General features: G+C 35.0%; 1 protein-coding gene across 17 annotated transcripts in view; it reads left to right on the top strand.

Annotated features, from left to right (window-relative positions):
• CLOCK (clock circadian regulator) overlaps positions 1–14,187 on the top strand; it is a 55,410-nt gene that overhangs the window by 27,697 nt on the left and 13,526 nt on the right. For 16 of the 17 annotated variants that reach the window (XR_002437782.1, XM_021393710.1, XM_021393711.1 and 13 more), the window contains 13 exons: positions 464–554; positions 2,200–2,259; positions 2,642–2,790; positions 4,931–5,022; positions 5,947–6,036; positions 7,478–7,598; positions 8,158–8,271; positions 10,719–10,837; positions 11,418–11,500; positions 11,733–11,839; positions 12,436–12,583; positions 12,805–12,880; positions 13,720–13,861. Coding sequence is in view for 16 of the 17 variants with exons in the window: in XM_021393710.1 (XP_021249385.1) it covers positions 508–554; positions 2,200–2,259; positions 2,642–2,790; positions 4,931–5,022; positions 5,947–6,036; positions 7,478–7,598; positions 8,158–8,271; positions 10,719–10,837; positions 11,418–11,500; positions 11,733–11,839; positions 12,436–12,583; positions 12,805–12,880; positions 13,720–13,861 (1,348 nt within the window). In the remaining variant the exon portion in view is untranslated. Of the gene's footprint in view, positions 1–463; positions 555–2,199; positions 2,260–2,641; positions 2,791–4,930; positions 5,023–5,946; positions 6,037–7,477; positions 7,599–8,157; positions 8,272–10,718; positions 10,838–11,417; positions 11,501–11,732; positions 11,840–12,435; positions 12,584–12,804; positions 12,881–13,719; positions 13,862–14,187 lie in introns of those variants that run through there. The other variant, XM_021393724.1, reaches the window with a different exon arrangement.

Consider the following 14,187-nt stretch of genomic DNA (forward strand, 5'->3'; position numbering starts at 1 on the left):
CCTGCTGCTCCATGAGCAGCCTCTGACAACTGACTTTTTTATGTCAAAGAGAGAGACTTAACTGTATTGTTTTACCTTTGGCATTCAATCTTTCTATACACCTGTGCAGTTCAATAATTTTCGGGTACCAGCGAGTAGATACTTGTTGAAATAAGCGCTTACTTTAATTTTAAATCCTCAAATTCAGGCTCAGAAAAAGGTTCATATTGGCTTAGTCCAAATTTATTGATTATGATATTTAATGAAACAATGTTCTTTTAAATTCTGTCATGTAAAATAAAATCAAAGTCCAGGTTATAATGGTGATGGAGACTATATTAGAGAATGTAGCAGTACAGAGCAGGAGGCTGAAAGAGAGAAGATTAAAAGCAGCTTATAGAGCAAATAAAAACAAGTATGCTGCAGCAAAGTGTATAGTTGTTCCTCCAGAGTCACATTTTGATTTTTTTTTCTCTTCCTACAGGCAAACGTACAAATGTCTACCACAAGACTAAAGTGTGCTATGTTATGTTTTTTACCATAAGCACCCATAAAATGAGCTCCATTGCAGACAGGTATGTTTATAGACACTGTGAGTTCGGGGGGAATTACTGTTAAATATTTTCTTTACTAATTTTATTCTTACAGTTAATATATAGAGAACAATAATTTATGCAAAAAATAAGAGGGATGAGTTTTTGGCTACTTTGGGTCATTATTTTGGATGTCTTTAGATGTGTTGTAGTCATTGGAAATAGTTTATTTTATTGCTTGAGATGAATCTTAAAATGTATGACTTTTTTCTGACATGGAAAAGCATCTGTGCAAGTTGAGCTGGTTTTTAATGCTTACTTGATTTTTTTTTTTAAGTACTTCACTGTTTGATTAAGGAAAACAAATACACTTAAACGATTATTGCTGCTACAGATGACAGTAAAGTGACCTGGTAACCTATTTCAAGGGAAAAGTAATAGCTGAGGCATGGTTTCTACTTGATTCCTTGCCCTAGACTTTCTTAGCAGCTTGGGTGAACGTCTGTCCCTAACATGCTGCTTATTGCCATTTTTGAGACTTCAGGAAGTGAGGCTTGCGTAAAATTTACAGAAAGTTAAGCCCATTCTGGATAAAACCCAATAAAAATAATGGATAAATGTTTGAAAATACTTTTATGACTTTTTATTTTTTTAGTGAAGCTTTGTTGAATCTCACTGAAACTTAAGCATATTGAATATGTGAATTCCTTCTGAAAGTTTTATGTTGATGTTTTGATGGAAGATAATTACTTCCTAACATCTCTGCTCATCATAATATATGGTTACTTGATGATTTATCAGTATAAATCACAGGAATGAAGTAAGCTTTTCAAACAATTACTTGGCTCAAGGGAAGGAAACAGGAGGTTAAAAAGTTAAGATTGGACACGCAGTAGCCAGTGGGAGGACAACGCTCAATAAACTGAAAGCAGATAGGAGAAATGAGAGAAATAAAATATGAAAGTCAATTATACAGCTGTTTTGGAAAACAGAAGAACAATTTCAACTTGACTTTTAAAAGGAAATCAAATAAAGTATTGTATGAAGTATGCTGAGGCTTCTTAAAAGTAAAACGTTCTCTTTTTGATATCTTAAAACCTTTTTACCAATACATGCACAATTTTCAAGTTGAGTAAAAATTGCGATACTTGTTTGGAAACCAAATATAATGAATAATTAGTGTTACTGTTTAGAGTTAATTATATATATGTAAAATTACTTGCATGGATGGAGTATAGCATGTTCCTGAGCTCTCTTCCATTATACTTCAGTATTAAAGGCAAAAAAGTACTTTCTTACTGTAAGTATTTCCAAAATTGTAATAGGTGTTGTGAAAAATTAGAAGTAACAAATTATATTTCTCCTGTAATGTTTTCAAAAGGATAAGGTAAAGCAAATAATTAAGAAGATGGAAAAAATAGAATTAAATAATGTTCAATTAAGTGTTTGTGTAGGGTTGTGAGTTCTCATTAGAAATACCCTAAAACTAGTTTGGACCATGTTACAGCAGACTTGACTTTGGGTTATTGATGATGGTCCTTGAGAGACATCACAGTAGTAAAACAGTGCTTCAGTTTCTTGATATAAGGGAAATGATGTATAATGAGCTCTCTTTTTTTTTTCTTCCTCATTGCACTCCACAAGAGAGGAATTTTACACTCTTAACATTTATTTTTGCTTCTTTCAGAAATGATGGAAGCATTTTTGATGGTCTGGTGGAAGAAGATGACAAAGATAAAGCAAAAAGGTAATTTTTTAGTTTAAATAATTCTAAGAATGTCCTATGCTTGTACATTTGGACCAAGATTTCTCAGTGGAATAAAAAACGTGATTCTTTTGTAAGTAACCACATTTTGCAATGTTATCCAAGCATTTCTCTTGCTGTTATTCTCTAGATATGTTGTATATTTGTATTTTTGTCAAAGTGGGGTCTATTGTGAAGATTCAGGTGCACCCCTCCTTGAGAAGGATACCATTCTTTGAAAATGTTGCCTGTAATTTCGAGTAGGTGTGACAGTTCTCACAGCAGGGGCTTGTAAGGGGCTGTTTGCATCAGGAACCTGGTAGTAGTATGTATCTTATTGTAAGATCTCACAGTTGCTAAAAACATTTTCTGTTTTACTTGTCAGAGTGTCTAGAAACAAGTCTGAAAAGAAACGTCGAGATCAGTTTAATGTTCTTATCAAAGAGCTGGGTTCCATGCTTCCAGGTAATGCCCGGAAGATGGATAAATCCACTGTACTGCAGAAGAGCATTGACTTTTTACGGAAGCACAAAGGTAACCGTAACAAGAGAAAATATGTTTGTAAGTTATGAAAGCATTAATGATACGCCCTAAGTACATAAAATGTTAACAATTGTGCAGCTCCTTGAAGGGAATTTTCAAAAAATATAAAGAGCCCCTGAAAAAAGGGATTCCTGTGACCCTAATTTAGGTACCAGATATGTAGCATTTTTTTCTTTAATCCCATAGTTGTCAAACAAGTCCATTTCATAAAGAGAAGCACTGATTTTCTAAATAACCTTGAAGTTGTTAGATCTGGACTGACAGAGACCTCTATTATACAGTTGCTTCATGAGGTGCCAGTTGTCGAAGTTTTGCTTGTCAGGAGAGCTCTGCTGATCCATTTCAGTGAATGTATTTGCTGGGAGCACTTACTTTGATACTTAGATTGTGCTTTGAACAGTTGGTTTGTCTCTTCTGCTTCCAGTTAGAGCAAGATAAATCACTGAAAAAGCTAATCCAAGGAAATCTATGCTCCCTTTCTGTTATCTGACATCTACGTAGCTGTCAGCTTTAACTAGGATGATAGGGTGTTGTGTTCTCCAGCAAGCTTTATTGGGCTAGTTTGTTTGATGAGAGAGAGCGGCATGCCTTGGGAATTTGGGAAAGCAGACCTGGAACGCAGGCATTTTCTTTTTACCTTTTAGCTGTAGCATTGAGGGGGAAAAAATGCAGGAAATCTATAAATACTTTCAGTTGAACTTTCTCATTTTCAAGACATATCCACTGATCTATAAGCCAATAAGTGTATGTTTTGTAAACTTGAACATGAAATGTCCAAACTATAAGTAACTTTGGATATCTTTGTTGTGTTTTTCTTTCTGTTTTTTTGCATCAGCTGATGAAGAGGGGATACAATATGTTATATTGAAATTCATTACCGATCGCTTTCTTTTAGCAAAAAACAAATCTTCCAAGCCTACACTGTTTATGGCTGATATTTCTGTAAATGATAAATCCTTAAATCTGCTTGTACATGTGTTCTAAATATGGCACCTTGTAGTTCACGCTGCCAAAAACAAGATTAAAATTCAGGAAAACAAGCTCTTTCACTAGTTAAGCCATTTCCTTGGGTGATTTCTTAGCTTGTATACTAATTAGAAACCTATAGCAACAAAGGAAGCAGCTATTAGTTAGCTATAAGTAGGCTACTAAGTGTGTGAATAGGTATTTGTTTATCCAACAATGTGTAAGTTAAAGGTATATTAAGATACAGTAAATATTCTCTTAGTATTATTGTCACTGTTCAAGCAGCACTAGATGTGTTCTGCATAGTGCCATTAGAAGGATAAACATAAATCTACTTTTTTTTCTGTTGCTGTTTTTATTCTGTTGTTGTCTTTTTGTTAGGTTGTTTTTTTTTGTGTGTGTCTTTGGTTTGTTTTGGTTTTGAGGATGAAAGAGAAAACATAGCTCTAGGAGTGGATATTTTTTTAAGGCCTAGGGCATTTGTCCTTGACCTAATGGGACGGAATATTTGTGTGACTGCAGTCATCTTATTAAGGTATCTAAAGCTCTGGCAGCCAGTGTTTACTAGCGTTGTTCTTCTGCACAGGTGTACATTACAATATTTTGCACAAAATATTGGCTAAGGTCAGAAGCTTGCTTTGCCTCCCGAGGTCCTTGGATCTGTTCATTATATTACCCTAGCAGTGAATAAATTGCTCAGCAAAGCTTGCCTGCTTTACTGTTGAAAATCTACTGTGTTCAGCCGCCAGATTTAGATTAACTATGTTGCTTCTGGTTCTTTCTGGACCACTTCCACTTTGACCAAGCTTGGTACACTGGGAACAGGTCCAGATGAACTATCGGATTTGTTTGTTGGCCAGAGTGAATTCTGCTTCTTATTGTAAACAAACAAACAAAGAACAGCAGGCTGAGCACACTGGAATTACATGACTGAGAACTTCTCACTTGGTAATGCTGCGTTGAATACTGCACCTTGCTTTGAATCTGTAAACAAGAGAAAGTTGAAAATGCTAAAATAGCGAAGCATTGATAAATGAGCAACATCCTCACATAGAGGAGACTGGAGAAGCGTTTGCTATTTCCTGCTGTTAATATGTGACTTAGTGGAAAAAGCAGTGGCTTTTAGGAGTGTGAATCCTTATACTGCATTTTTGTTTTATTGTAGAAATTACTGCACAATCAGATGCCAGTGAGATTCGACAGGACTGGAAACCAACATTCCTTAGTAATGAAGAATTCACACAGTTAATGTTAGAAGTATGTTATTTCTCTTTTTCTGGAAGTAGAATATTACCTCCTTGGGCATAGTGAGTCCATGATGTCACTTTTTTGGTTTGGTGGTGTATCTTTTCATTTGCATATTTCAGTTCAAACTATATGTTTTCACGAAGGTAAACAGCTGAATTTTCTCTGTATATGAAATGTATATCTTAGTGAAATAGTTGATTCTGTTTTTGAAGATTTTTGTAGCTGTTTCTAGTGTTTACCAAGTCTTCTTACAAAGTATGTGTCCATCACTAGTGACTTACAAGAAAATGATATAAGATTTTTGAAGTTGTGACCTTTGAACTTTCCTGTTTAGAAGTGCAGTCATGCCCATCTGTTTGGTAATTTTCCACCAAAAGATAGTCATGCTATCTCCAATAGGAATAAGTTTGAGTTAAGTAGAAGATAAAGCAATCAGAAGTGTGTCTCACAGTACTTAACTTGTAGCAAGATCTTACTTAAGCTTTATTATATTGAGATTGGAGATATTGAGATTTTAAATATCAAAATATGTTGATTTCACCACCTCTTTCATTTATTCTTTCTATCATTTCTCCTCCTCTTCTTGTTTTTGCTGCCAGCTCATTTTCCTGAGCTTACTGGTGTGTAAAATGATGATGTAATTCAGCATAACAGGCATACGAGGTGGGATGCCACAGAGCCAAGTTAACAGCAGCTAGCTGTGTAAGGACCGAAATCTTGCCTGTGAAATCATAGATTATTTAAGAACAGAGCAACATAGAAATTTTAATGCTCGTAGTGTAAAAGCGAGACTGAGAAGTTTTAATAGAGAATTCTCACTGTTATAAAAAATTCATCTAAAACCGGCCTAAATTCTTTTTAATGTTGAATATAGCTTAACATTTTTAATGTGCTGTTTCTTTTTCTTTAACAGCCTATTATGTTTAATTTCAGGCTCTTGATGGTTTTTTTTTAGCAATTATGACAGATGGAAATATAATATATGTGTCTGAAAGTATAACTCCTTTACTTGAACACTTGCCAGTAAGTATGAATTGCTTTCAGTAATATGCCAGTTTGTCTGTGGATGATATTCTGCTATGAGTACTGTTAATCTTTGTTCTTTTGGGCATTATAGTGCAGATGTATATAGTATTCCAATGCTTTTGCACAAATCCTTGCTCCTGGTTTGTGTCCTGTATTAAACATTTCCTTTGGATATGCAGAATGCAGTCAGCGCTCTGTTATGCAGAATTAAGAAGTACCAGACCAGTATCAATTTCTCTTCAACATGACTATAACAACAGATGTGACTGTAGGAGATCCTTTAGAGTTCACACCTATCATGGCCTCTACGTGAATCAGAAGAATATTGCTAAGGAGCAGTATCTTGGAATTTTTTAAGTAATTTTTTTACTGCTTATTTGCCAAAGAACTCTTATAAGAAATACATTCTTGCTGATTCTGCTTTTTAGGCTAGGTAAATACTTTGAATTTTGTCACATTCACTCACCTTTAATTTTGGTGACGTTGCTCACTGGCAAATTAAACATTCTAGTTTTTAGAAGTTACCTTTGAATAATGTTACTAAGAAATGAGAAACAGTAGTACTCAAAAATGTAAACAGTTGATGCGTGGAACGGAGTTCTATCTGGAAGAGAGGGACAAATTATTGGTACAGTCTAGTTGTCTTACAGTGATAAGAGAACTTCACAGAACATGGAGTGACATATTTTTAAAATGATTCTGCCAAGCAAATTCTTCTAGGGTATGCATGATAACAGCTTAAAAATTTTGAAAATTGTACATGTAATTGTTTTTCTTAAAATGTATAGTTTACCTAGTTCTCAGAGGCATAGTTATCCATTTCTTTTAGATGTGATTTATATATCAATGTATATTCCTATGATCTTTTCTGAATACTTAATCAAATAGCTTTATGCATATAAACATTCATTCCGCTTAATTGAATTCATCTCTATACTCCTAGTGCTGTGTATGTAGTTGTGGAACTGATTATTAAACATATTCATAAATCAATCCCAATTGGATATAGTTATTGTCAATACTGTAAACTATATGGCGTAGAGAGGAACTGCCTTTGGTTACAAAATACTTTTGGGTTGTATTGATTGCCACTGACAGGTTACAGCGCGCTAAACCACCACTACATAATTTCTAATTTAAATGCTGCTTTATTTATCTCCCAGAGAGGTTAATAGAAGCTCCACTGTACTTCAATGTGTATCCCTATCTGATGCATTCATGGCATTTTCATTAAACGATTCACAGTGTCAAATCTAATCAAAATGGGATTTTTTTTCACTTGCAAAGTGTTCACACATAATCCAGCAAGTGACTTTAATGAGTTAGTAACATTTTAGTGGTATTTTTCTGATCTGGAATTGTTTTGCATTAAAATAGTAACATTTGTGATTATGTATGTCTTGCATTATTTTAAGTGTATTAAATATTTTTCTTTCAGTCTGATCTTGTGGATCAGAGTGTATTTAATTTTATCCCAGAGGGGGAACATTCAGAAATTTATAAAATTCTGTCTTCGCATCTGCTGGAAACTGATTCATTAACACCAGAATACTTAAAATGTAAGTAGCTGCATGAAAAACAATCCACTTCGTATCATATGTGATTAGTTCTTTTTTCCAGTAGTTTTTAAGCAGAAATGTGTGGATGAGGCCTGCAGAATGAAATGTGCAACTTGAATGGAAGCACTTTCATGCTGTTTTTCTTTTCCCTGAAGAGTAATTTTGTGTTGCATGGCATTTCACTCTATGACTTTGTTTACGTAGCTTCTATTTAGACCATTCTATCAGCTGACAAGAGTGAAAACAGGCCATGGGTGTTGGAAGGACATGAAGTTATGTTTTGGGCAGATGCTTGTTTAAAATAGTTCTATTTTTTTCATGGGATCTGTATGTCACTGGCATTCAGTCCTTTCATACACACATTTCAGCTGGGTTCTCCTTTTTTTTTTAGCTCAGCTAATATCACACTGGTTAAAAGCAAAGGCTGTAGCCATTTGTAATCACAGCATTTACAGTATCTTGCTAAAGTATGCAGCTTAATTATTCCTGCTTTCCTTTTCTTGTTGCCGGTGTGTTTCATCAACCATGTGATCTTCTAATTTGTTTGTTCTTTTCTCAGCAAAAAATCAGCTAGAATTCTGTTGCCATATGCTGCGAGGAACAATAGACCCAAAAGAGCAACCTACGTATGAATATGTAAAATTTATAGGAAATTTCAAGTGTTTGAATAATGGTAAGTAATTTCAGTCACATTAGATGGAATGCTTAGGGAGCTTCATGCCTACATGAACAGGCTTAGTATGATTGTGCAAAACTTAAGGAAAAACTAAAATCGGTCTTTGAAAATAAGAGCCTGATGCAGAGTTGCATCAATTTTTTGTTGTTTTAATGAAAACTAAGTGAAACTGCTCATCAGGTATTACACATGTGTGCATTTGAATGCAAAATGTTAAGACTTTCAGTTAAAGAAAACTGCAGAACATTTTTAAATAGAGTGTAAGAGAAATTTAAGTCAGCACTTTGAAGTAAGAGCCTGAATTATCTTACCTATAATCCATATTTAAGCAGGTGACTAAGTGACTTGAGGATCACCAATACTAAGTATCTGCTGTTCTCATTATTCTTGCAGTGAGCTGACAAGCAAAATGCATGTTCCACCTCCCACCCCCCCATTTCTGCTTTCAGCTAGATAGCGGATGGACCATTATAGAATTTCACTTTTCTTCACTGAATGACTTCTCTCTTCCACTGAAGTTGTTTTTATTCATTTTTTCCACTTTCGTATTACAGTATCTTAAGTTTGTTTGGGCAGCCTGTGCTGAGTAGCTGCTCGTCTTGCAAATCAACCAACTTTTTTTTTTTTTTTAATGTGGTATGAGTACTTTTCACATAGGATGGGGAGAGGTTGAGTGTTAGAGCCAAAAGCAAGTATCTAATACTGTAGGAAAGCTAGAAAAACAGGTCTGCAAAGATCAAATATGATGTTAGTTTCAGAAAGAGGAGCTGGAAAACTGAGGGCTTATCAGTTGCAATTCAAGGTCGGGAAATATTCCTGCACAAATAACTGGACTGTGTAAGAGCCTCAGGAAGCTAACAAGGAGTTGAACAGCAACCATTGTGGACTTTTCAGGTACAAATAGCATTCACATCCGTTCAGTTTTCTCTACCAGAGTAACACTGTGTGGATAAGATAAATAAGTTGTATACTTTAAGACAGCTTTTGACCACGATCATAGTATATATCCATGAACATGTAAGGGAAGCACATGGTAATTGAAATTGCTAGGAGCAGCTGGAGGAACTGGTTGAAAAAATTACCACAATTCACTGTCAAATGGAAGTTTTAATGGTCCTTTTCTGGGTTTTGACAGTATTTTCATTTATATTTTGAATATTGGAACATAGTTTGCAGTCATGCAGTGAAGCAAGAATGCTAAAAACACGCTAAATGCCCCAGGTATAGAAAATAAATTGGTTTTGGGGAAAAAAACAGGCACATTCAGTAAGAACAAATGCAAGATGCTGCATTCAGGAACAACCAACTATACAGTGGAAAAAAGTTCATAGGCTGTTAAATAATAGCCGTTTAGAAAAAGCGGTTACCATGGAAGGTAAACTGAACATGGCCAAAGTGCTGTGACCGGTCACCAAATTGTTGTGAAAATGCAAAAGCTTTTCTAAGATATAGTCTAAGACACGCAAAATAATCCCTTGCACCCTTATTTTCTCATCTGTGTGAGTGTGTCCAGTGTCCAGTTTTGACACTATACATCAGGAGTAGGTGAGCAAGTTGGGAAGGGTTCACAGGAGAGCGATGAAACCAATCAGAAATTTAAAAGTCAAACTTAAAAGATAAGGTAAACTCTGAAGAAGAAAGGAGAAGGGATAAGAAAGAACAAATTTACCTGTTTTGTTTCTGATGGAAAGAGCAAAGAGCTGTAAACTTAACTTGCATGAAGAAACTTCAGCGGAATTTCAAATCTAGAGCTAAACCAGAGCCATTTAGGTATGGAAGAACCTGAAAGAGTTTTGGAGTCACCGTCATTGAAGCTTGTTAAAGATACGCTAAATTAATGTCTGCTGGAGAAGAAAAAATACAGTTAATCTGTTTTGAGGTCTAGTCCATCCAATGCCTCCTGGTGATTCCTTCCATCTCTGTGATCCAGGTAGTGGAATTTCTTCTGAGCTCGGTGCCAGATTCTTTTACATGATTAATGCAACTTTGGTTTTTTTGTCACTCAGTTATGTCTTCAGCTTGTGCCATTTGAATGTGATGGAAGCCTAGAACAGAAATACTTATCTCAGAGTCCATAAGAAGTTAGCAAAAGCTGTTATGAAACAGAATTTTTAGAAGTATTTTGGAAGAAGATCTATCCCAGTCATTTTTAGTAGTTACAAAGAAGGATTACAGTTATTATTGTTTCTAAAAACTTCTTTGTCATACATAGTATATAAACTGTAATTTTAGTGGAGAAAGTTTCTTTACGGTTGTGTTCCTATTACAACTATTCTTTTGTATATATATGTATATAATATAATGTAGCAGTTTTCATGTTGCATGACAAATTCTGAAGAAACTACATGAGATAAATACTGATGCATTTGTCTTGTGATGCGACTGCCGTTCTCCTCTGTGCTCGTATTGTAACCTTTGCTGACCTCTTTTCTGTCTTCCCTCAGTTCCCAATTCAGCACACAATGGTTTTGAAGGAACTATTCAGCGGTCGCACCGGCCTTCATATGAAGACAAAGTTTGCTTTATAGCCACGGTTAGATTAGCTACGCCTCAGTTTATCAAGGTATGCACTTTTGTATCCTTTATATCACATTTATATCATTTTATGTCACTTTCATATCATTTTAACCGTACTCTGAACAGGAAAACTTTAGAGAAAATGCATACAGCACTTCAAATATTATTGATGAAAGCCATAAGAAATTCCGTTATATGAATCTGAAAATATCTATGTTTCTTGCTATGAGAGTACTGTTGCAAGCTCCTGCAATAGCTGAAGTAGAGATTTTGAGAACTCTGTATCCTATTTGTAAAGTCGTAGTAAGGTGACCATATTTCTAATGCTTCTTCTTACCCATTATAAGCACATACTACTTGTACTACTGTGCTTGTGGACACGGAGCTTGAGTTTACTAACTGCGTTTAAATCAACTGAGTGTCAGCCTAGCATAGCTGATATTAGGTTCTACCTCAGTGCTACGCATCTAACCAAAAATCTCAATGAAGTTTACAAGTACTCTACCTATTGTGAGGTTATCCACTAACTTCAGGTAAGCCTGAGTTTAAAAGGAACTTATGAATTAGAATAGAGCAGTTTTGTGAGACGTTGTTTTTGTTTTTTTGTTTTTTTTTTTACTTTTTAGGAAATGTGCACTGTTGAAGAGCCCAATGAAGAGTTCACATCTAGACATAGCTTAGAATGGAAATTCCTATTCTTGGATCACAGGTGCTGCAATTCTTGCTATATATAGCAGCAATAGTAGCTGGATCACTTTTATGGCTATAATATGTAGAGTTCACTAATCAGTATTTATTACTCATAGCTTATGTCAGGTTTAATTTTTTTTTTCAGAGAAAAATAAAAAATAAAAAAGTGCAAATGCAAAAAATGTATATAGTGAAAATGTTATTTTTTTTTCTTGCGAAAAGAAAATGACTGTAATTTTTCTATTAATTAGGGCACCTCCAATAATAGGTTATCTTCCATTTGAAGTTTTGGGAACATCAGGCTATGATTATTATCATGTGGATGATCTAGATAATCTGGCAAAATGTCATGAGCATTGTGAGTATGACCAAGTTGCTAAAATGTGCAAATTTGCTTTTTAGATATTCAGTTCAAAGTTTGTTAAGTGGTTTGAATGAAGTTTTGTTGTATCTTTCACTGAAGTTTCGTTACTCTTATTCATCTGATGATATCATACTACTGATCTTGATCTTTTGATACAGAACTGCAAAATAGATACAACTTTTAAGTTAGAATTTTTGATGTGGTGAACTGGAGTGCACAGCTCTATGATTAATACCTCTTCAATTCTTCCAATAGCATTTAAAAGGCTCTGTGACGTTTAATAAAAACAAAAACTGTCTAAGCATGTACTAGAACAAATTCTCTGTTTAGCTATGATTTTCTTCAGTTTTTTTGCATATAAGTATTTCACAGTATATAAAAGCTCCACAAAAATGCTAATTTGAATTTTGCAGTTTTCAGACAAATGCAGATGCTTTCTGGTAGAAAACTACAGTTTTAATTCTCTTCTTAGCCATAATATCAGATTGAACATGGGCTTAGAACATATGGAGTTGAGAAATAATGCTTATTATATAATTGGTTTATTTATAGACTGGAAACACAGTAAGTTTTATTCTTCACTTTTATAGTAATGCAATATGGGAAGGGGAAGTCGTGTTATTACAGATTCCTTACAAAGGGACAGCAGTGGATTTGGCTACAAACACATTACTATATCACGTATCACCAGTGGAATTCCAGGCCAGAGTTTATTGTCTGTACGCACACAGTTGTAAGGTAAGTTTTCCTTCCTAAATCTATGGTAGAGATATTTAGATTACATGGGAGCTGTATTGCTAGTTAGTATTTTTTGAGGTAGAGATAATAAATAATAAAGAATCACTGGAAAACTTCCTGAGTTACTTTGTAAGCAAGATACAGCTGAGGAGTTTGTTTTCTGAGATGTATTTTTAAAATCACCTAGGGATTAAGCAGCCTTATTTGGTTTGTTCTTCTAGTTATGCAGAAGTCAGAGCGGAAAGGCGGCGAGAACTTGGTATTGAGGAGTCTCTTCCAGAGATAAAAGCAGATAAAGTGAGTAACAAACATTTTGTCTTACCTCTTCTTTCTTTCATAGTAAAAATAATACGTAGTAAATACTTAGCAGCAAGAAGTATTTGTCCTGTTTAAGTAGTTATTTCAATTGTTAAATAGTATGTCTATTTGAAGTCATGAAAGAAGTTTAGGAAGGATGCTTGATTGTTATTCCACTCCTCCTCTTCTCAGCAGTTTATATACCTGTAATTATAACATGTCAATATCCCTAAGTCCCCTAAGTCCATCCTATGATCTGATTTCTGCAGTTTGGCTCATGCATAAATATTCTTCCTTACTGAAGAACAGGGTCAGCACACAAAGATAGCTTAAAGGAATTCATAAGAAAGTAGGAATTGTTTCATTATGTGACTCACTTCTGCTTCTTAGATGTATGCAAAATTCATTTTGAATGAACGTCCTTGGAAGCTCAGCAAGTCTTAGTTGAGCCAGCTTGTGCAGATACACCATGGTGTTTTTGCCTTGGCAGTTCAGCAAGTTTCATCTGGCAGTGCTCCTTCTAGTGGAATTAACTTTTCCTTCTTCAAAAGGATACACAGTTCACTCCTAACACAGACTTAACTGAGTTGCAAGAGAAGGAGGTCAGCTCAGCAGTCAATTTGTGACACGTCTCTGTGCATTTTGGTTTCTAGGCTTATATGGCTTTGTTTTGTTATAAAAGAGTAAAAGTTACAGATGCAAAGCAGGTTGCTACTTCTGCACAGTTAGCAATGAAAGGGATTGATGAGCCACTGCGTGGTCTTAGGTATTTGCTTACAGAAATGTACGCTGTGGACTGAATCTGATAAAATAGCTGTTGTTTCTCTGTGTCTCTTCAGAGTCAAGACTCTGGTTCTGACAATCACATAAACACAGTGAGTCTCAAAGAAGCACTGGAAAGGTTTGATACCAGCCCCACACCTTCTGCCTCCTCCAGGAGTTCAAGAAAATCTTCACATACTGCAGTATCAGATCATTCATGTAAGCATCAACTACTGAAAATATAATTGCCTTCTTAGTGAAGACTTTCTCTGCTTTACTTAATTAAATGCATCTCTAGCAGTTTAGTCATCATTTTATTAAAAGGGTGCAGATGAGAATGTCCTTTATGATGGGTCAGAGTTCTGCTGGCCACTAAGATTTTCAGATGCTATATAATGATTTCTGCTTCTAAAAGTGCAATAGCAGCCCCTACACTGCCCTATTTCAGTCCATCAGATTGCATTATTGTTGGATATGCAAGGCAAAAAAAAAAAAAAAAAAAAAAAAACCGGCCACTAAGATTTTCAGATGCTATATAATGATTT

The sequence above is a fragment of the Numida meleagris genome, chromosome 4, assembly GCF_002078875.1.
Source record: "Numida meleagris isolate 19003 breed g44 Domestic line chromosome 4, NumMel1.0, whole genome shotgun sequence".
NCBI classification, from domain to species: Eukaryota; Metazoa; Chordata; class Aves; order Galliformes; family Numididae; genus Numida; species Numida meleagris.